We start from the raw sequence: 21,636 nt of genomic DNA on the forward strand, positions 1-21,636 counted from the left end.
CATGAGAAGCGGTCATCGTGCAGTCCTAGCCATAGCTTAGACGCAAAGGAAATAGTATTGGGGCGATTCACTCGAAAAGGGCATTCCGATCACCCAGGTGGTCGAGAAGTTCCGCATTTGGATAGCTTGGCTTTCCCTTGTAGTATTGGTATGCAGGCACAGGTCACATTGAAAATCACCTCGGAACCAAGAAGCCAAGAAATAGGCGGCAGCACATTCACACATGGAAGGGAGGGTGTCTAATGGTACTTGGGGAGCACATATCCCCCTATGTCTTGGAAAAATTGCATCGCGCTGGTCATAAATTTCGCAACATCCTCCCCAAGCCATGGCGCGAGCATTCCTGTCCTGGTGGATTCCATCTCACGAAGATAATTCCCGGCAACCTGTCAGAATGAACCTTAGTCCCGGCAAAGCCTCCAGAAAGAACGTAAGAGCTCAGAAGCGCACTCACTAGAACACAGGACCCTTTTCGGTTTGAATCCATTGCAACCTGCCCAATCACGTCTGCCACACGCTGGGGTGTGTTAGCTTCCAGACCTGCTTCGAGCCATTTCTCCGAGAATCCAGCTGTGATTCGTGTCGGGGTGAAAAATGGAGCAACGGCGTTTATGCGGATGCCGTACTGCTGCGCAGTGGTCTGGGAGGCACGAAGCAATCCCACAATTCCATGTTTAGAAGCGACATATGCCGCTACGCCAGTGCCTCCAAAATACCCAGAGGTAGATGCTAGAAGCACAATAGATCCAGATGGGTGATGTTTGTTCCTCATGTGGTGCATCGCTAGTCTGAGAGCTGTCGTTCGTCAGTAGGGAATGACGTGATGCGCGGATCTCAGTGACCTACTGTTCAGGGTTCCTTTCAGATTGATATCAATCACTCGGAAGCCTTCGGTAGACTCTCTGAGATCGCCATTCTCGTCAACATTGTCGAGATCCAGTACTGGATGTGACTCCATCACCCCCGCATTAGCGATCACAATGTTGACCTCTCCGAAAATGCGGACTGTCTCATGGAAGAGCCTTTTCATCTGCCCCCAGTCGAGGACATCGGCAGCAACAAAAACTGCCCTTTCGGGCCAAGAAAATGTCTGGATAAGTGCTGCAGCAGTCCCCTCGAGAGAGGCAAGATCAGAAAGGATGACATTTGCACCATGATGGTTAAAGAGTGTCGCGGTAACGGCTCCTATTCCGTTTGCTGCTCCAGTTACAATGACTGTCTGACCGGCTGCCTGAGATAGCAAGGCTGGCTCGATCTCGAATTCCTGCATATCGGTCCTCGATGGTAATGTGTTGCGGCTCGGATGAGGTTGGAGGAGGGGTGGAGCGTAACTGCGGGGTTACCAGGAAATGAGCAGCCATCGCCCATTAAGCCGCTCCCTGCTGATCTTCAATAGCCTAACCTCAGACCGTACAAGATCTCACACGAACCAAAACTATTATGTACTGGTTTAGATTGACTCTAGTGGGGAAGTAAAACTTGATATATACACCAAAGCCTGGAATCAATCGAGTTTGTCCAGATCCGAGACTCTTGACACCTCAGCTGATGATTTGGCGCTGTGCGCAGTGCTAATGGCATGGAAAGAGAAGTCCAACTCTCCTACCAATGCTTTCACATCCCTACTTTGGTTTAGCATGATACAATAGTGAATCAAATGGTCTACTCACCTCATCAGTCTCTCCACGTCACCAACAATGCACCTGGTGGAGATCTGCAGCACTGAGAAGGTAGCAAAGCCAGGCTCCGCGATATGTCTCAGATTTAAAATATCTTTGTCTAGTGCCTCAAGTCTCTTGGAAAAGCTGTACGGACGGGGAGTCTTGAGATATGGCGGCAGAGGCTGTTGATTCGTGATGCTAGCTGAGAGGAGACAGAGAACGGACGTTACCTCGTGCGTCGTCACTCGGGCGCTGGCTACCAGTCTCCTGAAGTCATGAAGCCAAGCTGAGTCTGATTCATCATCATGCCCAAGTTGCAGTAGGGTGTCCGATGCGTATCCCAGAAGACTCAGATAGCTGACGATGCTGTATCCATAGTCAGAGGGGTCGACACCCGCATCAGAATCAGGCTGACGTACCTGTCAATGCATGTTATGATTGAATCATAACGCTTCTTTGGGAATCTTCCACCGATCGGGACTTCCCATTTCAAGAAGCCGGAGTAAGTTCGCAAACTATTCAGCATGAGCATCTGCTTCGAAAACACCTTGTTGCGGGCCTTCAGCAATCGCCGCCCTGAGGAGGTTTTGATCGCCAGATCACCCTCGTCACCTCGCATCCGGGCGGACACGGTCTCGTGGATGACAGAGTAGTAGTTTGCCAGAAGATACAAAGATGCCCCCAGACTTTGGCGGAGAGCAGAATGTTCCGAGATCGGATAAGGAAAGAACGTCCAGAAGAAAGCAACGGCAATACCTCCAGCCACTGTTGCGAGTCTGTATGGTGCTAGCAGATAGATAGGATAGTACTGCTGTCCATTGGAGCTGGCCACTGCCTCTCCGATCTTGCGAACCTCCAGCTCGTACCCCACTATCATGGAAGTAGAAATGATGGTAATGATGCCAATGATGCGGAAGCGGAATTGCTTGATTGGTACATAGAAGACGCAGGTTAGGAAGATGAACAGGAAGACGATAATTCCTGGAGTCTTCTTGCCGGGGATATACCAAGCCAGTAAGCTAAGCACCATAGCCATGACTGTGCCCAGAATACGGAGAACAAAGCCAAAAATGCTCTGACCCGAGGTAGGCGACATACTCAAATTGACCATGATCATGGCCCATACAAACCTCTGCTTCACGAAGAAGCTTTGAGTGTCATGAAGAAACGCGACCACGGCCACAGTCATCGTGGCACAAGCTACGCGGAAGCCATAGGCAGACTCAGGTGAGCGGAGGGCGGAGGGAATCCGTCGAAGCTTGTCTCCAAATTTTTGCAGTGCATTCTCCGGAGGTAAGTGTTCGGGGTCTTTTCGATGTTTGTATGCTTCGCCCAGCTGAAGAATATTGTTCTGCGAGCTAATGTCGCCACCTAGATTATCATCTTCGTGGGTATCTTCCGCTTTGAAGGCGCTTACGACCCACTTCAACAGGCGCTTAGATCCTGGTATGATGAGCCGTTTTCTTGACAGTTTTCCGCTCGCACGTTTCTCGTCGGCAAAGTGGATGAAATCCTGAATGACATGACCGGTGGAGCTGAGAAGTTGTTCCATCTATACAAGTCAGCAAATCGCGTGGAATACCAGATAGCACAATGCCCTACGTACGTAAAGAATTAAATACAGCTGCCGTCTGCTCCGATCTCGTCCAACGCCTGAACTATCAGAAGGTATATCATCGATATCGAGGTGAACGGAAGAAGGGTGCTCAAAAAAGTCCGGGGGGAGGGTGATCCCTTTTTCTTCACCCCAGGCCCGCAAAGCGATGCGCTTGGCCGCCTTGAAATCGCTTAGCTTCTTTGCATAGACGGCAGCAAAGGCTTTTTCGCCAGGTTTCGGGCTTGCGTTCGCCTCCACATCTTCCGATTCTTTCGATGTAGTTGATGCTTTGGGCGGTTTGCTGAATTCGAGAACGTACGACACATGCTGAAGGCCTTCATCAATGGTATCGATCATAGACCGGAACGGGTCATGCACAGCGCGCATGATATCGTTCCATTCCTGCACAACGCGACAGCGTATATCCTCGGGAGCGCCAGGGTCGATCGGCTGGTTCCACTTGTTGTAATCGGATAGACGCTGGAAGATGTCGACTACAAAGCTTAACCCCACAATAGGAATCATAGCTTGGCGCAGCTGTCTGAATATTGCTTGAAGATCGTCCGGACCAAGTTTGCCGATGGCGAATTCACGCTTTGCGAATGTCAGGTCTCCGTGGATCTTAGCATGGAGATCCGTGAGTTTCTGGCAAGCCGATCGGATAGCTGCTGCCTCTGGGCTGTAAACCTTGCCGCTCTCGGTCATCTTTTCCACTCGAGAGTCGTAGGTCTCAGCCCGCCCAAACATATCCTCGCGCTCTAGGGATTCAAAATACGATGTGTGGGCTCTGAGAGCGCCACGCAAGCCGTCGATATAACCTCCCATTTGTTTGAGAATAACGCCGCGAGTACTCTTGGGCAGAATAAACAGGGATACACCTGTGCAAATGGCTAGCCCTGTCAGACAAGCTTCGAGCAACTTCTTCACCAATGCAATTGCTGCGGTCATGGTTCCTAGACGGGGGGCATAGGTGAACGTGACATTGGCAACAATGGAATAAATGATCACGGGGAATTGAAACTGCTGAAATTTGGCTCTGAAAGTGTGGACCACATAAATCTGGAAGAAAAGCCAGACTCCACTGACTGCTGATGCGGAGGCATTGTACGGGACGGAGGTGGTTGAGGTAGCACTCGATGTCGCTGAAGATGGCTCTGAGTGTTCTCGGGCCTTGATACAGCAGTACATCATGAGCAATGCGAAAGCGGAGGCCACGCAGACTGCGAGGATGTCAAGCACCATCATTTGAATAAATTTCGCGCGCGGCATAATGGAGAAACCCAGGACAGAGATGATAGCAACCAAATAGCCAACGGTGTTGAATTGACCGGACACGACATCTGATTGGTACCTATAGCTTATTAGTTCTGTTGCTTATAGTGATCATAGAGATGATGGTAGGCAAGCATACATAGCTACGCATATCGTGGGTGGAAGTGCTCCCCTGTTGCGAACAATTGCATTTAGCTCCAATGCACATCATCTGGTATAGGAAGATTCAGTGGGACATACTTCATCATAAGCAGCAAAGTGGGGATGTCCATATTTAGCTTACCCCAGATTATCTGGGGTAAGCTGAAAATCCTCATCCATTTTCGCTTCTTGGGGCCATCATTTGTGGCCTGCATCGATGGCGAGGCGGCTGCTTCAGCAGCGTCCGGGGCTACCATGTCTTAGGCCAGTCAGTGGTGTCGGTCGCAATGTCTCTCTGTCTCTGTCTCTGCTCAGGATGCATTTCCCGGGGTGTTTTGATAGTCACTCCCTCTGTTTTCCCCGGCACACGTGATCTGTCAACCGATGCCGAATCCGGAGACGGGAAAAGAAAGCCTGGAGCTCTGGATTATGGAGGACGATGATCGAGGGGATAGAACGGACAACTTTAACCTTGCAGGTTATTGAGGCAGCACAGGAGGTGGATGCAGGGGAGAAGGTTGAAGGAAGTGAAACCAACTTTGTTGAGGCGGGATACGAGAAGGATGACTCGGTGAAGATACTGAGTAGAATTGAGAGGGAAGAAGGAATATTTGGTGGCGATCGGCGCTCCGTTACTTAACCCGGCAGGCACGATACTTTCTCCCATCCGCGGTCACGGCTCGTCAATGCCGCCTGTCCACAGACTGTGTATTGATCTTGAGCCTACTGTCTACCAGTATATTCGCAATAACTGTGGGAAATCAACATTTTGTGTCAAACAGGCAGGCTGCAACGTGCAAGAACCCGCCATCCCGTCGGACTATTTCCGACCCACTTGCAGCTTAACCGCATATGATATCATACACTCGCTACAGTGGATAATTGGTATTGACACCGGCTGCCTTTCCCATGGCACCACTGCTAAGCCTGCTTAGGGAGGGCGGTAGCACGAACCCACTAGTCTGATTAGGAAATGCGTTGCATCTCATACATATAAACACTTGCGAACGGAATGATCAAAGCGGCAGAATCGGTCTCACGTGGTCCTCGCAGCCTTTCCACATACCACAAAAATTTTGACATGCCCAATCTCATCGATCTCATATGTGGGAAGGCTGCGAGGAACATGTAAGACCGATTCTGCCGCTTTGATCATTTCGCCTGCAAGTGTTTATATGTATGAGATGCAATGCATTTCCTAATCAGACTAGTGGGTTCGTGCTACCGCCCTCCCTAAGCAGGCTTAGCAGTGGTGCCATGGGAAAGGCAGCCGGTGTCAATATCAATTATCCACTAGCGAGACAACAAAAGTTGTTGCTACGTATTTGATCCAGCTTCGAGCATCTTTCACACCCAATTCCTCAATATATCCTTTCTCTCTAGCATCACTTATGGGTCAAGGAAGATGAGTCTCCATAGTCTACTTCCGGACAATCTACACCCTTGGGCACAAGACAGGCTATTGAATTCTGTGCTCGAGCCGGCCTCGGATGTCTGCTGACGGAAATATGAGCAAGTTAGTTTTATCCGGTACTGATCCGAAACCATCGGATTTCAAGCCGCGGTGACCCGAAGTTTCCGCACTCGTCATGCTCCCCTCGCTGATACGTACCTGAGATCTTATGCTTGGCGGACAAAAACAGGCAATTTATTGCGTATTGCTTGCACGTGGGGACTCAGATGACATTCTGCATCATCATTCTTTTATGTTAATTCCGTGATAGTCGAGCGGTATTACCTTCTCTTGCTACTTTCACTCGCACTTGCGGGTGAGACGCGAGTGTACGATTCCCCTTCGCGGAATCGTATTTTGTTTGATCTTTTTGTTCTTGTTTTGCTCCTGTCCGCAAGATGATACTTTGAGGATATACAACCATAAGAAGCAATAAGGGATCTGTGAATTCTCAATGAAGTACGAAGAATGTTCAAGTACGGAGTACTCAACAGCTAAGGTAGGTGTACGAAATGTCAGGGATTTGAATGACTGATAATTTCAGCTACGTGAGGCTATAGCGAGGAATTATCAATATGGGCCGTGGCGGGCGGTTAGCAGCCTGGCTGTCGAGGGCTTAGGGCTGCCATCAAGAAGCGTAGCCCTAGCAGGCAAGGCCCTTTCTAGACCTCCGCAGTAAAGGCTCTTCTTCGAGTCTCAACAATTCGATCAATGTCTTTACTTCCTAGGACTACTGTTATCAGTTCTGAGCTACATTTACTGGAAAATGCATATAGCAAGGCCTAACGTAACATCCTTCACGAAGTGGATTAGATCATAGATTCAAATCCCAACATAGAGTTAGAATTCGAGTCTCCTATATATGAAGAGAATTAATTACACGAAAGGTAAACGCTTCCCCGGAGCAGTGTCGTCAACTACTACCATTTCAACCCCTAAGCACCATCCCAATATCACCGTAGCAAGAAGAGAAACCCAGCTAGCTTCTCCTTTACAACTTGCCCTGACCAGCGTTAGCGGTAACGCTGGAGGCGACGGAGGTGTAAGCGGAAGCAGTGGCAATGTTCTTGCCGGCGAAGTTGGTGAGGAAGGCAGTGTCGGTCTCGTCGAGAGTGCCAGAGCTGCCGAAACCGTTGATGACACAGGCACGGCCAAGAGAGGCAGTGCAGGAAGATCCGGAGGAGGTGGAGGGGACAGAGAACATCTGGCCGTCAACGGGGGTCTCGACAATGGTGTCAACGTTCTGGAAGACGTTGCCCTCAGCAAGGATGTAGGCACCGGACATGACCTCGAAGGCGTGGCCGGTGTTGTCGTACCAGTAGTTGTTGACCTGTCATTGGTTAGCCACAAGCTCTACAGATCACCGAGAATATGCTAGTGATTGTCGAGAGGGGGGAGGATGGAGTATGACGTACGGCGTGGACGAGGGTGTTTCCTCCAACCTTGGGGGAACGACCGCTAGTGTGGTAGATATAGTTGCCCTTCAGGGTGACCATGTCGCTGGATCCATCAAGATAGATACCCCAGTATGTGTAGCCATCACAGGTAGCAGAGTAGTCAGTCAAACCGTCGATGTAGTTGTTGGTGATAGATACACGGTTGTCGGCATCAGTTCCAAGGACGATGTGCTGGCGGCCAATGCGAGCGGTGGTCACGTGATCGATCCAGACCATATCGACATCGTCAAGAGTGATAGCATCACCACCCCAGACGTACTTTTCGTTAATGTCGGTGATGGCGATGTTCCTGAGATACATTGTTAGAGGGAACAGCCTATCTCGAAAACGTATGAATGGAAACGTACTGGATGATAACGTTCTCAGTACCGCTGACAAGACGGAGACCCTTGCCCTTGATGATACCAGTGCTACCGACACCGACAATAGACTTGTTGGAGCCAACGGTGATACCGAGAACACCAGCGTTGTCGCTAGAAGAGTACAAGAGTCAGAACGATACTCTATCAAGGTACCTAGATGGTGGAGAGCAGAATCACTTACTAGCTCACGGAGACGGAGGGAGCATCAGGCTCGTAGTTAGTGCACCAGTCGTTCTGGTTAATAGCGACTTGACAAGCCGATGCAGTTCCCCAAGGAGCACATCCAGTGGACGTGGTGGTGCCCTCGGTGCCGGTGAAGTCGAAGGTCTTCTCGAGAATGATGACACGGGCCTCGCTGTCACCGAGGTAGGAGACCAGCTCGTCAGTGGTGGAGGGATACACAGGAGTAGCGGAACCTCCTCCGGTCACGCCCTTGGCGAAACCCTCAGCAGAGCCGGAAACACCGACAGCAGCGGCGGAGCTGACAAGTCCAGCGACAGCAGCGCTGAAGATAGCAGTGTACTTCATGATGGATGGGAAGGACAGAGAACAGAGATAGAGAACCAGCTATCTGAACAGGAAAAAGGAAAGACTGGGAAAGAAGGACTGAAGTGAAAGAGGGAGAGAAAGAGGGAAAGAGTGGGATGGGAGAGAAAAGGAACCTGATGGAGAAGGGATACTCCAGAGGACTTATATAGCTGGAATTCCGAGAATCATGAGGAGAAAGCCACCATCTCCAATCTGATGAAGCAGAGTCAAGATCTCGAATGAAATTGAACGGGTGATCGAGGTGAAACAACCAAGGCCATTTTGATTAGGAGCTAAGGACTCTTGCACAAATGCGTCAATTCTTCGTGATCAGTCCCAGACTTGGCGCCGGAGGAGTGACCGAGGCCTTGCAAGGGAATCATGGAATTTTGGAAAGGTTGAACGGACCAGACCGTGGGCTGATTCAAAATGGGAAATGATGAGCAGCAGCAGCCACATGGTTTGCCCATCACCACGGAGAGAACCTCCTGGTTCATAGCCCATGAACACGGCGATCCACTGTCAAGGGGCGGCCGGTAGCAGATGGGAACTGGCGCGATAGAAGCGTTAGACTGTGGAGCATCCCGGGTGATTTACGATGTTTCATGATTATCACGCCGCTGCTATTTAGTCCCTGTAGTCTAAAGTAAAAATCGCGCCGTGGCAAAGGCCGGAGGTCGGGCCTAACCAGTACACGTAGACAGGGTAATTCTTCCGTCTTGGCTGGGGATCCGTGATATTGATGGCCAGACGACTGCACGTCTGCAGAGTGATGAGGATGTTGAGAATGATGGAACCTCGAGGGGGGAGGGGGGTGGTTAGGGCTGTCGGATGTAACACGGAGCCGGGCCGGAAACCTTCCGTGTCTCACGGTCTCACCCATCAAGGAGTCTGAGATCTTGTTGTGACTCCCTGTTAAACGGTTGCAGGGTTATTCCCCATGTTCCTCGCAGGGTATGGCCGGTGACTGCGGAAAAAGAATCTTTAGATCGTGTCTGCATAGTGTCAGGAACGCTGAACCGCCGGTCCACAGACAACAGGCAAGTGGGCCTTTTTTCCGACCCACCACATCGCGGGACCACAAATCCAAAACAAAAAAGAACCCAAAAGAAACGTAAGATTTATTGCACCAGCAAGCCAGCACCCCGTTTTCACTCCCAGAAGGGTAGCTCCGAGCGCTTCCAGAACACGAAGTATGTCTCCATAAATCGGGTATTATGGCCACCTTGGTAAGGGAGGGCAATATGATCCCATCAGCGTCTCTGACTGGTGCCATTAAGGACAAGAGTCTCCACTTGAAATAACCTCCTAAGTCTTCCAAGAGGATCCGGTCCTTGATGAAGAATGGGGATGACGTCCACCTGTGTCTTACATTCAAATTTAGCTGCAGGACGCCAGCGGAAATAAACTAATGGAGGTGAAGTCTTAATCTGAGACCAAAAGCCTTAGCAGTTTAAGCTTCTTGCAATGTGGTGATGAGATATGTACGGCGTGGTGAGGCCGGATTGTACGTGCGATAAGCCTACCAGTGGAAAACGTTTTATCTCTGTCGTCCAGCAACGGTCGGTCGAATTACCATCTCGGGCGTAGGGGCTCATATAACAGAGAACAGTCGGTGGATTAAGGGCTGTAGGACCATCGGGTTCCGGCCTTAAGCATGGTCAATGCTACTCGGTATCTGGACGAGCGATGAAGAGGGTGGAATATTCAGTTGTTTTCATTTCCCGCCAGCGCCCTTGACCAGATGCAGCAACTTTTCCGCAATCCTTATGCAGCGGTTGATTCCTGAATGTTGCAATCTAGCATCTGGGCCCGCAAGAGAGTGGCGTAGCTGCGATATTGGCTGACTATTTTGTCCGTCATTCACAACTATAAAATGGCAGTTATAGGAGACCGGCTTCTTGGTGCAATCTACTTGGTCCCTTCCCGCTTTATGGCAGAGGAGTAGACTGCTCATATCGCCTCCAATTCGGGCAATGATATGCATCTGCAGTGTCTTCCTGGCGAGGAACAAGGTACTTGTGCTTCCATATCGCTCAAGTATTGGCAAAAATCGAGATGGTATGCTCCATACCAAGCCCAGCTAATGTGATAGTGACCACGCCCATTCCCACCGACTGACCATGTCGAATGCGAGGAGAAATGGAAAAAGGGGAAGATTCGAGATGTCCGAATACGACACATAGATGAGGTCCTTGATCGGATCTCGCGGCATGAAATGGCATCCCAAATTAAGCCAAGAACATTATATAAGGATACAATCCGCTTGCTGTTGTCCTACGCAAGTGAACTCGGTAGGTATAGGGTACAGACAGATCAGACTGCGATTTGAATCCATAAGATTGAGGGACTGGGTTAATCCCATCTTGCCAGCACACCTTGGACATGAAGCCCAAAGTCAACAATCAATCAATTAAACTCATCATCCTCAGACTGGGGGGCCGGTAATGGACGGCAGATGACTGCCGACTAATGCAATGTGATGTATTTCTAATAAAGCCTTTATTGCTGGTTGGGTAAGGATAGTGACGGTGTCAAGAAGCTTGGTGTCGGCATATATCTTACATTTCAAGGTTCCTCCCAAGTTCCGTCCGCGGGGCTCAGCTGGATAAGTTAATTCCCACGAAAGACTGCTAACCTATCGTTGCCTCGTTGTTCCCGCCTTAATGCCTTAGTGCCTGAGACCAGTTATGGTGCCTTGTAGCCTAGCGGGTCAGTGCTGATGCCTGAATGAGATACCACATCACATGACACCAAGGGCGGCAAAAGCTTTCGGCTCCGTTCCTCCTTTGGGACAGTGCAGGCGGAGGAAAGCGGATTACATAAAGAGCCTGCCCTTGCGCGACGGGAGCTGGGGATAGCTATTATGCGGGGGAGTAAAAAGACGTAAAGACTAGAATGGTGATTAGTGCTTCTAGGTCGGCCTCTCCTCTTTCCTATGAGAAGAATTGGACCAAGCACATCCTCACTCGCCGTCACAGGGAAATACATTCTCTTAAGTCTAGCCGCACTGTAGAGCCTCGCCGTGTATCCCCGACGCTTGCAATTAGCCTTTGCCTGATTGGTTCTGATTTGCTGAGTCAGCCAATTGCCGGCCGTCAGACCCGAGGTTACCTTCCGATTCCAAAGGCGACAAAACATCGCCAGCATCGATCGACTTCGACTTCAATCCACCTCGTGCCTCTCTTGGTCGTTGCCTTGTCATTGCCGCTGGCTGGCTGCCTTTTCACAGACCTCTCTCCTCTCCGCTTCGCAACATCCAGTTGTCGTCTCGCCGTCTATTTCTCCTTCCGCCTCAGTACCCTCAGGGTCTATCCCATTTTTCGCCTCCCTATCTTCCATCCCTCCGGGTTGAAATTGAAGGATCGCCCACCATGTCTGCCCTCCGCTCGACTTCGCGCCTTTTCGCGGCTTCCAAGCCCCTCTTCCGCCCAGCTGTCTTCGCCCGCTCTTATGCGACCGTTGATCCCGTGGCCCAGGTGAGCGCAACCGGCCATGCCACTACAAGCATCACCCCCGAGTCTAAGACGTCGACCGTGCAGGAACCCACCCCGTCCGAGCAGCCTCGCATCAAGAAGTTCCAGGTCTACCGCTGGAACCCCGACACTCCCTCCGAGAAGCCCCAGATGCAGACCTATGAGTTGGATTTGAACAAGACCGGTCCCATGATGCTCGATGCGCTCATCCGTATCAAGAACGAGATCGACCCCACTCTGACTTTCCGGAGAAGTTGCAGAGAGGGTATCTGCGGTAGCTGTGCGATGAACATTGATGGTGTCAACACTCTCGCTTGCTTGTGTATGTTCTGATTCTTTCCGCGACCGCAATTTATGTGAATATGAGTCGCTGACTGTTCTTATGCAGGCCGCATTCCCACCGATACTGCCAAGGATTCTCGCATCTACCCGTTGCCTCACACCTACGTCGTCAAGGACTTGGTCCCCGATTTGACCTACTTCTACAAGCAATACAAGTCGATCAAGCCCTACCTTCAGCGTGATACTCCTACCGAGGATGTAAGTACTTGTCGCATTGAATGGGGCAAACTGGGTTCCTAACATGGTGAACGCAGGGTCTCGAGTACCGCCAAAGCCCGGAGGAGCGTAAGAAGCTCGACGGTCTCTACGAATGTATTCTGTGCGCCTGCTGCTCGACCTCTTGCCCCTCTTACTGGTGGAACAGCGAGGAGTACCTCGGTCCCGCCATCCTGATGCAGTCCTACCGTTGGATGGCCGATTCCCGTGATGAGAAGACCGCTGAGCGTAAGGCCGCTTTGGACAACAGCATGAGCGTCTACCGTTGCCACACCATTCTCAACTGCTCTCGGACTTGCCCCAAGGGTCTGAACCCTGCTCGCGCAATTGCCGAGATCAAGAAGATGATGGCTGCTCACTAGGAAAGCGACCAAGAACAAAAGAAAAGAACTGCTTGATTTCTTCTTTCCCTTTCTGTCCTAAGTCGTCTGTTATTTCAATTTCTTCCTCTCTTCACTTTTTCTTCTCCTTCCAGTTCCTTTTCGCTCGCGCTCTATTCCCTCCGTTTTCGAGGTCTCATGTCGGATGTTTCAATAGGTGTAAATTGTGAATGTTGACTTTCTTAGCCGCGGTGGTCAGTTCTACCAATGGAATTTCATATATATATTCTACATTATGCATTGACGGATCTTTGAAATCTTTTGGAAATTTGGGGGGAGGATCATGGCAGCATAATCAAATGTGCGGCTGGACTGACATGCGCAGACACGGATTTGTACTCCTTGCAGAAGACGGCTACTTGCACAGGGGGAGCGCCAGACATGGTATCATGCAGGTGTTAGGTTCGACCTCGGTGCGGTCGGCATATAATCCAAGGAGAGTCATCAACTCAAACAGCAGACCCAACCATCAGACAAGTGAGGTCTTGCACGTATCAAGATAGATGCCCAGATGACACCCTCGAATGATATATAACATATCTTGAGACGAGTTTGCTCATCCGAAAACTTCTCGCAAATTAGCTGCGGGCTTGACACGATGGAGTCGATCAATCTATCAAACGCATGGAGATCCCGGAGTTCGCGCGAACATCCCGGGTCAGCTGTACGGCATCTTTCTTATTACAAGCAGTATCTCTTTGTCGGGGAATGGTCAGGGTTTAACGACTAATAAGAGATTCTGTTATCATGGCCAAGACTGATCAGCACTTCAGATCACATGCCGGCAAGAACTACTACGGTAGCAACTAGGATGATCAATTGTGTAGCCTACCCGACTACGAACCCTCTTGACAAGGCACCATAGAATTGAGTGGTCCGGTTCAAGGTCAAGGTGGTGGTCTTTGGCTGCTATAAATTCTCGGGGCCGCAATTTCCTGACTCAGGTGAAATGCCAGTCATCAAACATCCTTCACCACTTCATTGGCATGGGAAGACGAAGAAGAAATCTTGCTTCCACTGCCAGGAAAAGCATACATTTGCGCCATGCCCTGTTTGAAAGACCCCAAAAAAATTGAGACGGGCTCGCTTGCGAAAAGAGCACTGGCTTGCACCCCGCTTCTGGCATGCTACGCCTATGCCAATGTCTCGATGAACTCTGTGCTTGCAGGACTCCGTCCTTTAATAGGATCTCTCCTTCAGTCCGGCAGCTGGACTGCGAGCAGTGGAGAGGTTCTGAGGCTGACCGAGCCTCTTTACAACATTCCCTTGTTGGACAAGACTTTTGGAGCCTTGGTGACCTGTTTTCTACCATCTACCACTGGATCCGATGTTTTGTCACACGCGCAAATGCTGTCTTTTATGACGGACCTTGGTCTGATATACGGTATTTGGCTTCTAGAAAGCGGTCGAAGAGCCCATTCTTGGGCAGAGATTTTCTTGTGAGTGATTTGAGACCGGTCAGATACAGAACCCGCTCATCTGAAATTACAGTCCGATCACCATGGGAGCAGCGTTCCAACTGAAAGGGATTGGGAAGATTGCTCCAATTTACTACATAATCGAGCATCTACGAACACCCTTCAGCAAGCTTGATCACCGCCGCCATGAAGTCAGATCAGATATGCTGACGACCTTCCTGCCTACTATGCTCACGGCATACTACCTCCCGACGCTCGGGAATTTTCTTCCTCGGGAATTACAGAATCGCCGGTACTTCAATGCTATCTGGCAGCTATTCCCGGTGGTAGTTCCACTTCTCCAAGCTCCGTTCCGTCTTTTGGACACGGTGACCTCCGAACCAGTCAAGGGGTTATCCAAGGAACAAGAAGCCATCGAAGCCCAGCGTAAATCAAGAAAGAACCTGCGGTGTATTCGTGGCATCTATCTGTCCTTTGCTGTCATTTCAGGGCTCAGTTTCACGTATGCTCGCCGTTCCCTCCCAGCGGGCTCGTCCATGGCCAGTGCCATTCTACCTGGCTTGTGGGATTATACCTTGCCTGTCGGCAGCTTTGCAGAGGGCATCGCACGGTTCATGAAATACGATGAGAGTCTTGTTATGGCAAGTGGATTCATCTGGCTGGGGTTGAAGTATCGGGAGCTGAAACGGCACGGATACCCGTTGTCGTGGTGGAAGGTGATTATGGGAATGGCGGCCACGACGGCGGCGTTTGGGCCGGGGGCTGCAATGTCGTTGGGCTGGGGACTGCGCGAAGAGATGCTGGCGAAGATTGCTGCATAGGTTTGCAGTGTGTGTCTCTTTCTACTGTACCGAAAAGGTGTCTGTCAGCCTTAGGCCGTCGCTCGTTTTGTCATAGATGCGTGGGAGGGTGAGGCTTATGCAAAATCTCTAAGACAAAGCCATAAATGAACCCTTAAGAATCCCAACCTTGGCAATTCGGCCCTGTCCGTCTAGTATCGGAGGGGTATCGGCACGATAGACTCGGGAGGGCATTGCACCCAGCCCTTTGGATGTCATCCCCGCATTATCTGATCGGCTCATCTCCGACCCCTCCTCGGGCTTCCCTGCGACATCAACTCTCCCTCTTATAAGTAAAAATCGCAGCGCAATGCAACCAACGCATCATACCACATTACAGAATACAATTCGCTTTCTTCTTTGTTTTTCTCACCTTTGCCTCCGCCGCCAAAATGACCAAACCAGCCATTGGCTTCGTCGGCCTCGGCGCCATGGGCTTCGGCATGGCCACGCACCTGGTCCACGAAGGCTACCCCGTCCACGGCTACGACGTCTTCCCCGCCTCGATCGACCGCTTCAAAGCCGCGGGGGGTATTGGGGCTGCCTCGCTGCGCGCCTCCGCCGAAGACAAATCCATCTACGTGTGTATGGTGGCCTCGGCGCCGCAAGTCCAAAGCGTGCTCTTCGGAGATGAGGGCATTGTGCAGTGTACTTACCCCCATGCCCCCGTCCCTTTTCCCACGCTCCCCACCCTCGAATCCTTCCCCCAACCCCAAGAAGCCAGCTACACCCTAATCTAACCAGCCACAATAAAAAAAAGCCCTCCCCCAAACCGCGACCCTAATCCTAATGTCCACCATTCCGGCCACAACCGCCCAATCCCTCGCCCAAACCATCCACACCACCCGCCCCGATATCTTGGTCATCGACGCCCCGGTCTCCGGCGGCGCCCTGCGCGCCGCAGCCGGTACCCTCTCCATCATGGCCGGCGGGAGCCCCGCCGCGTTGGAGGCCGCCACCCCGGTCCTGGAGGCGCTCAGCGCCCCCCGCAAGCTCTACCTAGTACCCGGCGGGATCGGCGCCGGCAGTAACATGAAGATGGTGCATCAGGTGCTAGCGGCGATCCATATCCTGGGCGCGAGCGAGGCGCACGGTCTGGCGGCGCGGTTGGGGTTGGATGCGGCGCGCACGGCGGAGAGGATTGTTTCTGGGGAGGCGTGGACCTGGATGCATGAAAATCGGTCGCCGAGGATTCTGGGGGGGGAGAAGGACTGGAGTCCCGGGGTTAGTGCGGTGACTATCATTTTGAAGGATGCAGTATTGTTTTTCCTTATTTTGGGTGATAATAGGTTGACGGTTGCTGACTGCTGTATGTGTAGGGGATCATCACGACCTCGGCGAGAGAACAGCACTTCCCGACGCCGCTTTGTGCGACGGCGGAGCAGATCTATCTCTCGGCGCTGCTGCAGGGGGACGGGGCCAAGGATGATGCGGCGCTGGTGAGGCAGTATTTTGCGGGACCCGTGGCGGAGGTTGATGCGTCTGCGCTGAGCAAGGAGGAGCAGGAGGAGCGGACGCAGCTGGTGCTCGATCTGATGGCCGCGGTGAATCTGGTGGCGGCCGCGGAGGCGATCTCGTTTGCCCAGTTTTTGGGCGTGGATTTGGCTCAGTTCTATGAGCTGGTGAGTGATGCGGCGGGCGGGAGTAAGGTGTTTGTCACTCGGGGGCTGGAGATGATTGAGGGCAGGGTGGGTGAGAAGGCGCCGGCCGGGGCGGAGACGGTGGATGCGCTCGTGCAGCGGTTGGAGAGGGTGGTTCAGAGGGCCAGGGACTTGCATTGTCCGTTGCATTTGGGGAATGCGGCGTTGGGGGTCTTGTTGATGGCTAAGAGGGCTGGGCTGGAGGGTTCGAGTAGTACCAGTGTCGTGGGTTTGTATGAGGGCGGAGGCTGGAAGGGGAAGTTGTGATTACTGATTAGGTTCCTTAGTCAAGAGCCAGAGATATCAACCTTTGTCTCTATTTGAATAGATTTCTTGGATTTCATCTTCCTGCATTGAATATTACCATCTATGGCGGTCTGTGGGTATACAGTCTACCCCTCGCAGTAAGCAAATGACATCAGATCGGAGCAACTCCGGCCTCGGAGCCCCCTCCGCGGGGGAAGTCAGATGGTAAACAGAGAAAGAGGTGAAGTATACTCCGACAGTTATCCCATATACCTCACTTCCCCTCCCCTATAAATCATGACAAGACCACACAGACACCGCTCACCCCACCCATCAACACCCCCCGAGTCCATCCCCACCTCCAACCTCCCCCTCTCCCCAACCTGATTCCAAAATGCCTCCTCTCACCGAAAACCGCGCCATCCCCCTCCTCGACCACGCCGCCGCCAACCACTATGGCATCCCGGCAATGTGCTGCTACAACGTGGAAGGCATCCTCGCGACCGTGCGCGCCGCCGAAGCCAAGCGCTCGCCGGCCATGATCCTGCTCTTCCCCTGGGCCATCGACTACGCGGGGGCGATCCTCGTGCACGCGGCCGCCGAAGCCGCGCGGGGCGCCTCCGTCCCCGTCACGGTGCACCTGGACCACGCGCAGTCACCGGCGATCATCCGACGGGCGGCCGACATGGGCGGGTTCGACAGCATCATGATCGACATGTCACACTACTCGAAGGCGGAGAACCTTTCGCTGACGCGCGAGCTGGTGGCGTATTGCCACGCACGGGGCATCGCCACGGAGGCCGAGCCGGGCCGCATCGAGGGCGGCGAGGATGGGGTCTCCGACACGGCGGACCTGGAGGGCCTGCTGACGACCCCCGAGGAGAGTCTGGAGTTCGTGGACACGGGGATCGATTGGCTGGCGCCCGCGTTCGGCAACGTGCACGGCAGCTATGGGCCCCGCGGCATCGTGCTGGAGTATGATCGCCTTCAGAGGATCCAGGAGACGGTGGAACCCCACGGCACGCGGCTGGTGCTGCATGGCGCCGATCCGTTCACGGAGGAGATCTTTCGGAGGTGCATCGGTTGCGGGGTCAGTAAGGTGAATATCAATAAGGTGTTGAATAATGAGTATGTGCGGGTGCAGGCGGAGAAGGCTGGCAAGGCGCCCTTGACGGCGGTTATTGAGGAGGCCACCGCTGAGATGCAGAAGGCCGTTGAGCGGTGTATTGATATGCTGGGGTCCGCGGGGAGGTATCCTTGATTGGGGTGTGTAGGGGTCTTTATTGTGTATATGGGGTGGCGTTGATTTGGCTTATCATGGACAATCAGCTGCGGGTGAATATATATTGGCAATGCAGGAGACATCTGCCGGGGCCTTGACACGGTTAAACATAGACACCGTAATGCCTCAATTGGCACACAATGATCTATTTTTATTCCTTCAATGGTGAATTAGAGTCGACCAAGAGACTTCAATACAAATAAGTTGTTATAGAAGGCTCAACATCGAGGCGGACGGTGTGACATATGAGATTGCATCATTGCTCTCTTAGACTGGCTAGCTTGTTTATCTTTCAAGCAAGAGCGTTAGTGGTGTAGCGGTTAGCATTGTTGCCTTCCAAGCAATAGATCGGGGTTCGACTCCCCGCTGACGCAACATTTCTTTTTGTTTTTTGTGCCTTGCGCAGCCGGATAAGGGGCTTATCAGTCCGGATGCTGGTAACTGGACTCCCACAAGCGCAGAAGAGGCAGGTCCGTATGTGTCTGGACCAGATCATGGAGTTGTTCCTTCATAGAATGCTAAATCATCCCACATGAACACAACCCCTTCGCATATCAACCAAGGTGTACGGTCTTCGAATGGAGCCGTTTTGTCAATTGTGGTGTCGGCAGCCGTGTTGAAGCATGCGCTCCTCCCAAACAAAGGGTAATCGAGATGTCAGACGACTCCGCTAGTGATACGAAAACTCCGCCCAGATCTACATCGACCATCATTGGCAAAGTCTGCTCGTAAGTTGTAATTAGCAGCCAACGCAAACATGCAAGGCTGACACACCGTATGGCACCCAATAGCGAAGCATCTCGCTGCCGTCGCCGATTCCCCTGGTCAATGCAGCGCGGAGCCTCGTATTGCATCCAATGAACTTGTCGGTATCATACGTCTGCCAATGGAAACAAGTCTCGATGCCTTACACGACATCTGATGGCTTGGACCAACAAGCCCAGCACTGCGCCCACTGTTCCAAGAAGATCCTTCCAAGCTGCTGTTGGCTCACCACAAATGCTCTGCCTGGACCTCGCACCCAGCGTTGGCCTAGATTATAAGAATGGACAGAAGAACAATGGGAGCAGGCTCATTCTCGAGCGACGTTCTTATAATACTCCCTAGCACATTTTCTACTGTCGAACTCGAGCGAGTCCAATTCGGTTCCCAGTGGTGAAAGCATCGAAGTCCGAACTCAACCATCCCCTTCAACATGGCCGAGAAACCCACCCCTGGTATGTCCACCCAGCCCCGGGATTCAGCCCAGCTAACAGCTTCAGCTTCAGCTCCAGTTCCCACATACGAGAACATGCAAGAGATCAACCAACCGAGCATCAACCATCCACCTCCGGCATATGCGCAGCCTCCGATGGAAACGATCACTCCTCCCCCTCAGCCCCACGGACCCTCGTCGCAGAACTTCTACGCGGGGACGCAGACACACCATACGAGCGGATACAATAATGCGACACCCCTGCATGCGCTTCAACGTGGCCCAGCGCCCGTGGACTGTCCAAGTTGCGGCAGTCGTGAGATGACGCGAGTGGTAGCGGAGGCGGGAAATACTACACAGTAAGATGCCGTGGTGGAAGTAACACGGGGGTATATACTGATCTCTCGCAGTGCATGGGCTGCAGTGACTTGCATCTGCTGCTGCTTGGGATGTATTCCCTATCTGATGTCGTCGCTCAAGGATGTGCACCACTACTGTGGGAAATGTGGTGCATTGCTGGCGACCTGGCACAATAGCGGACGGACGGATGTGCATCAACACAACTGATCGCGCTATGATTGACGGTGGGGTGGTTTATGTTTAGGGATGATTATTATCGCTTGTTTTTGTATGCCTGGATGTTGATATACCCCGATAAATGCTTACAGAAGCGAGGCCACGTTGTTTCCGGCCTGGCTTGCTTGTTCTCTGCAACAATTTTGCTGCCCTTTGTATAACTTATTGCCGTGACATGAAAATCAACTTCCTTGCCGAAGAAAGATAATCGCTCCAGCAGTTCGGTGACCTGCTGAGCAAAGTAATGCCCCCTTCAAGATATGTCACTCTGAGCCTCAGGCTGAGATCCCCCATCGTCCAAGGATCCTGCAGTCCATGGCGTGCTGTCGACGGGCGATTATTCGGCCCCCCCCCCCCCCCCCACTGGTCTGAGCGTTTGGCAACATCAAGCACTGCCATAATCTAAATCAACAGGCTAGCGGCACCTTCGACAACAACCCCCCTTCTTGATTATAAATGCGCCATGCTCCCAAAGACTCACCCACTCACCGGGGGCCCTGCAAGGCTTAGATGATAGCTTCGAAGGGCATACCGAATTTCTCGAACCAGCTCTTAACCTACTGAACGCACTTCAAGACAACTAACATAGCATACCCAGCCACCGCCCACCATGACCGCACCCACCAAGATCAAAGCCGTCTTCTTCGACTTCATGGGCACCTGTCTCGACTGGCACACCGGCGTCGTCCAGGCGATGCCGGCCTCCATCCCCGCGCCCGCCGCCTCGCAGCTCGCCCTCGACTGGCGCCGGCAATACTTCCTCGAAAACGAGCAGCGCGTGCGCGACCACCTAGCCCCGGAGGACATCGACCTGACCCTCCGCCGGGCGCTTGGTGTCGTTCTCGACCGCAATCCCGACTACAAGACCCACCTCGGAGAACTATCAGACCCGGACACGACAACCCAGTTAATCCAAGCCTGGCACCGCCAGCCCGCGTGGCCCGAGGTGTCGACGGCGATCCAGCGGCTCCGCGACGACCTCGGCCTCGAGGTCTTCGTACACGCCAACGGCACCACGCGGCTCCAGCTGGACCTGACGCGCTCGTCCGGGTTGCGCTTCGATATGCTCTTCTCCAGCCGGTTGCTGGGAGTCTACAAGCCGCGGGCGGAGGCGTATCGAAGGGGACTGGAGCTGGTGCAGCTGCAGCCCGAGGAGGTGGTGTTGGTCGCGGCGCATGCGTATGATCTGAGGGGCGCGCAGAAGGTGGGCATGCGGACGGTTTACGTGCATCGGTGGACGGATGATGTGGATGAGGATATAGAGATGGTGAAGAGCGAGTTTGATGCGTTTCTGGAGGGGATGGAGGGGTTGCCGGCTGCTGTTGCGGGGTTGTAGATTGGGTTGGAGCTTGGGGTGGGTTTCCGGTCGGTCGGTCGGTCGGTCGGTCGATCGGTCTCCCGTAGTTGCTTGATTCTTTCTTCTTGTGCAACTGTGTCTATTGGTGTCTAGTTTTGGACTTCATGCTATCTAAAGCTTAGATGAAGATGTTGATAAGCATGGTTATACTCTGCTGACCTGCTCATATCAGAACTTTGACTGATCGAAATGCGACCG

General features: G+C 52.5%; 9 protein-coding genes and 1 non-coding gene across 10 annotated transcripts; 7 read left to right on the plus strand and 3 right to left on the minus strand.

Moving 5' to 3' along the window:
* Window positions 1–239: 239 nt before the first annotated feature.
* ASPACDRAFT_41794 (uncharacterized protein) lies at window positions 240–1,270 on the minus strand (the record flags this gene model as incomplete). The annotated part of the gene is made up of 3 exons (XM_020200987.1): window positions 240–386; window positions 455–795; window positions 847–1,270. The coding sequence occupies 3 exons, from the start codon at window positions 1,268–1,270 to the stop codon at window positions 240–242; spliced, it is 912 nt and encodes a 303-aa protein (XP_020057872.1).
* A 396-nt stretch (window positions 1,271–1,666) lies between these two features.
* ASPACDRAFT_26625 (uncharacterized protein) lies at window positions 1,667–4,928 on the minus strand (the record flags this gene model as incomplete). The annotated part of the gene is made up of 5 exons (XM_020199438.1): window positions 1,667–2,027; window positions 2,081–3,213; window positions 3,268–4,609; window positions 4,670–4,702; window positions 4,771–4,928. The coding sequence occupies 5 exons, from the start codon at window positions 4,926–4,928 to the stop codon at window positions 1,667–1,669; spliced, it is 3,027 nt and encodes a 1,008-aa protein (XP_020057873.1).
* Window positions 4,929–6,917: 1,989 nt separating this feature from the next.
* On the minus strand, window positions 6,918–8,870 carry ASPACDRAFT_1867091 (polysaccharide lyase family 1 protein). Its single transcript, XM_020197893.1, has 4 exons — window positions 8,125–8,870; window positions 7,929–8,054; window positions 7,540–7,870; window positions 6,918–7,454 (listed from the first exon to the last, which is right to left on the minus strand). The coding sequence occupies exons 1-4, from the start codon at window positions 8,469–8,471 to the stop codon at window positions 7,116–7,118; spliced, it is 1,143 nt and encodes a 380-aa protein (XP_020057874.1). The 5' UTR covers window positions 8,472–8,870; the 3' UTR covers window positions 6,918–7,115.
* A 2,975-nt stretch (window positions 8,871–11,845) lies between these two features.
* Window positions 11,846–12,867, plus strand: sdh2 (succinate dehydrogenase iron-sulfur protein subunit SDH2; the record flags this gene model as incomplete). Its single annotated transcript, XM_020200988.1, has 3 exons — window positions 11,846–12,269; window positions 12,336–12,487; window positions 12,544–12,867. The coding sequence occupies 3 exons, from the start codon at window positions 11,846–11,848 to the stop codon at window positions 12,865–12,867; spliced, it is 900 nt and encodes a 299-aa protein (XP_020057875.1).
* A 969-nt stretch (window positions 12,868–13,836) lies between these two features.
* ASPACDRAFT_77264 (uncharacterized protein) lies at window positions 13,837–15,498 on the plus strand. The gene is made up of 2 exons (XM_020204921.1): window positions 13,837–14,324; window positions 14,377–15,498. Exons 1-2 carry the CDS (start codon window positions 13,930–13,932, stop codon window positions 15,122–15,124), a joined length of 1,143 nt encoding a protein of 380 aa, XP_020057876.1. The 5' UTR covers window positions 13,837–13,929; the 3' UTR covers window positions 15,125–15,498.
* Window positions 15,499–15,534: 36 nt separating this feature from the next.
* ASPACDRAFT_1854911 (uncharacterized protein) lies at window positions 15,535–17,189 on the plus strand (the record flags this gene model as incomplete). The annotated part of the gene is made up of 3 exons (XM_020197413.1): window positions 15,535–15,790; window positions 15,903–16,399; window positions 16,462–17,189. The coding sequence occupies 3 exons, from the start codon at window positions 15,535–15,537 to the stop codon at window positions 17,047–17,049; spliced, it is 1,341 nt and encodes a 446-aa protein (XP_020057877.1). The 3' UTR covers window positions 17,050–17,189.
* A 171-nt stretch (window positions 17,190–17,360) lies between these two features.
* Window positions 17,361–18,379, plus strand: ASPACDRAFT_77265 (class II fructose-bisphosphate aldolase). Its single transcript, XM_020204922.1, has one exon. It carries the CDS (start codon window positions 17,423–17,425, stop codon window positions 18,287–18,289), a length of 867 nt encoding a protein of 288 aa, XP_020057878.1. The 5' UTR covers window positions 17,361–17,422; the 3' UTR covers window positions 18,290–18,379.
* Window positions 18,380–18,612: 233 nt separating this feature from the next.
* ASPACDRAFT_t111 lies at window positions 18,613–18,684 on the plus strand. Its single transcript has one exon. It is a non-coding gene; the product is annotated as a tRNA-Gly (tRNA).
* A 576-nt stretch (window positions 18,685–19,260) lies between these two features.
* Window positions 19,261–20,437, plus strand: ASPACDRAFT_116373 (LITAF-like zinc ribbon domain-containing protein). Its single transcript, XM_020195981.1, has 2 exons — window positions 19,261–19,864; window positions 19,916–20,437. The coding sequence occupies exons 1-2, from the start codon at window positions 19,506–19,508 to the stop codon at window positions 20,070–20,072; spliced, it is 516 nt and encodes a 171-aa protein (XP_020057879.1). The 5' UTR covers window positions 19,261–19,505; the 3' UTR covers window positions 20,073–20,437.
* A 254-nt stretch (window positions 20,438–20,691) lies between these two features.
* ASPACDRAFT_59228 (uncharacterized protein) lies at window positions 20,692–21,417 on the plus strand (the record flags this gene model as incomplete). Its single annotated transcript, XM_020203425.1, has 1 exon — window positions 20,692–21,417. The coding sequence occupies one exon, from the start codon at window positions 20,692–20,694 to the stop codon at window positions 21,415–21,417; it is 726 nt and encodes a 241-aa protein (XP_020057880.1).
* Window positions 21,418–21,636: the final 219 nt, after the last annotated feature.

Source organism: Aspergillus aculeatus, assembly GCF_001890905.1.
Source record: "Aspergillus aculeatus ATCC 16872 unplaced genomic scaffold ASPACscaffold_5, whole genome shotgun sequence".
Classification (NCBI taxonomy): Eukaryota; Fungi; Ascomycota; class Eurotiomycetes; order Eurotiales; family Aspergillaceae; genus Aspergillus; species Aspergillus aculeatus.

Bases quoted from the DNA above. Each gene is read 5' to 3' on its own strand.
- ASPACDRAFT_1867091 (XM_020197893.1), bottom strand. From the start codon at position 8,471: ATGAAGTACACTGCTATCTTCAGCGCTGCTGTCGCTGGACTTGTCAGC. The intron at 7,871-7,928 runs GTACGTTTCCAT...AATGTATCTCAG, and splicing joins ACTGAGAACGTTATCATCCA to GAACATCGCCATCACCGACA. The intron at 7,455-7,539 runs GTACGTCATACT...AACCAATGACAG, and splicing joins GAAACACCCTCGTCCACGCC to GTCAACAACTACTGGTACGA.
- ASPACDRAFT_116373 (XM_020195981.1), top strand. From the start codon at position 19,506: ATGGCCGAGAAACCCACCCCTGGTATGTCCACCCAGCCCCGGGATTCA. The intron at 19,865-19,915 runs GTAAGATGCCGT...GATCTCTCGCAG, and splicing joins GAGGCGGGAAATACTACACA to TGCATGGGCTGCAGTGACTT.
- ASPACDRAFT_77264 (XM_020204921.1), top strand. From the start codon at position 13,930: ATGCCCTGTTTGAAAGACCCCAAAAAAATTGAGACGGGCTCGCTTGCG. The intron at 14,325-14,376 runs GTGAGTGATTTG...CTGAAATTACAG, and splicing joins TCTTGGGCAGAGATTTTCTT to TCCGATCACCATGGGAGCAG.
- ASPACDRAFT_77265 (XM_020204922.1), top strand. From the start codon at position 17,423: ATGCCTCCTCTCACCGAAAACCGCGCCATCCCCCTCCTCGACCACGCC.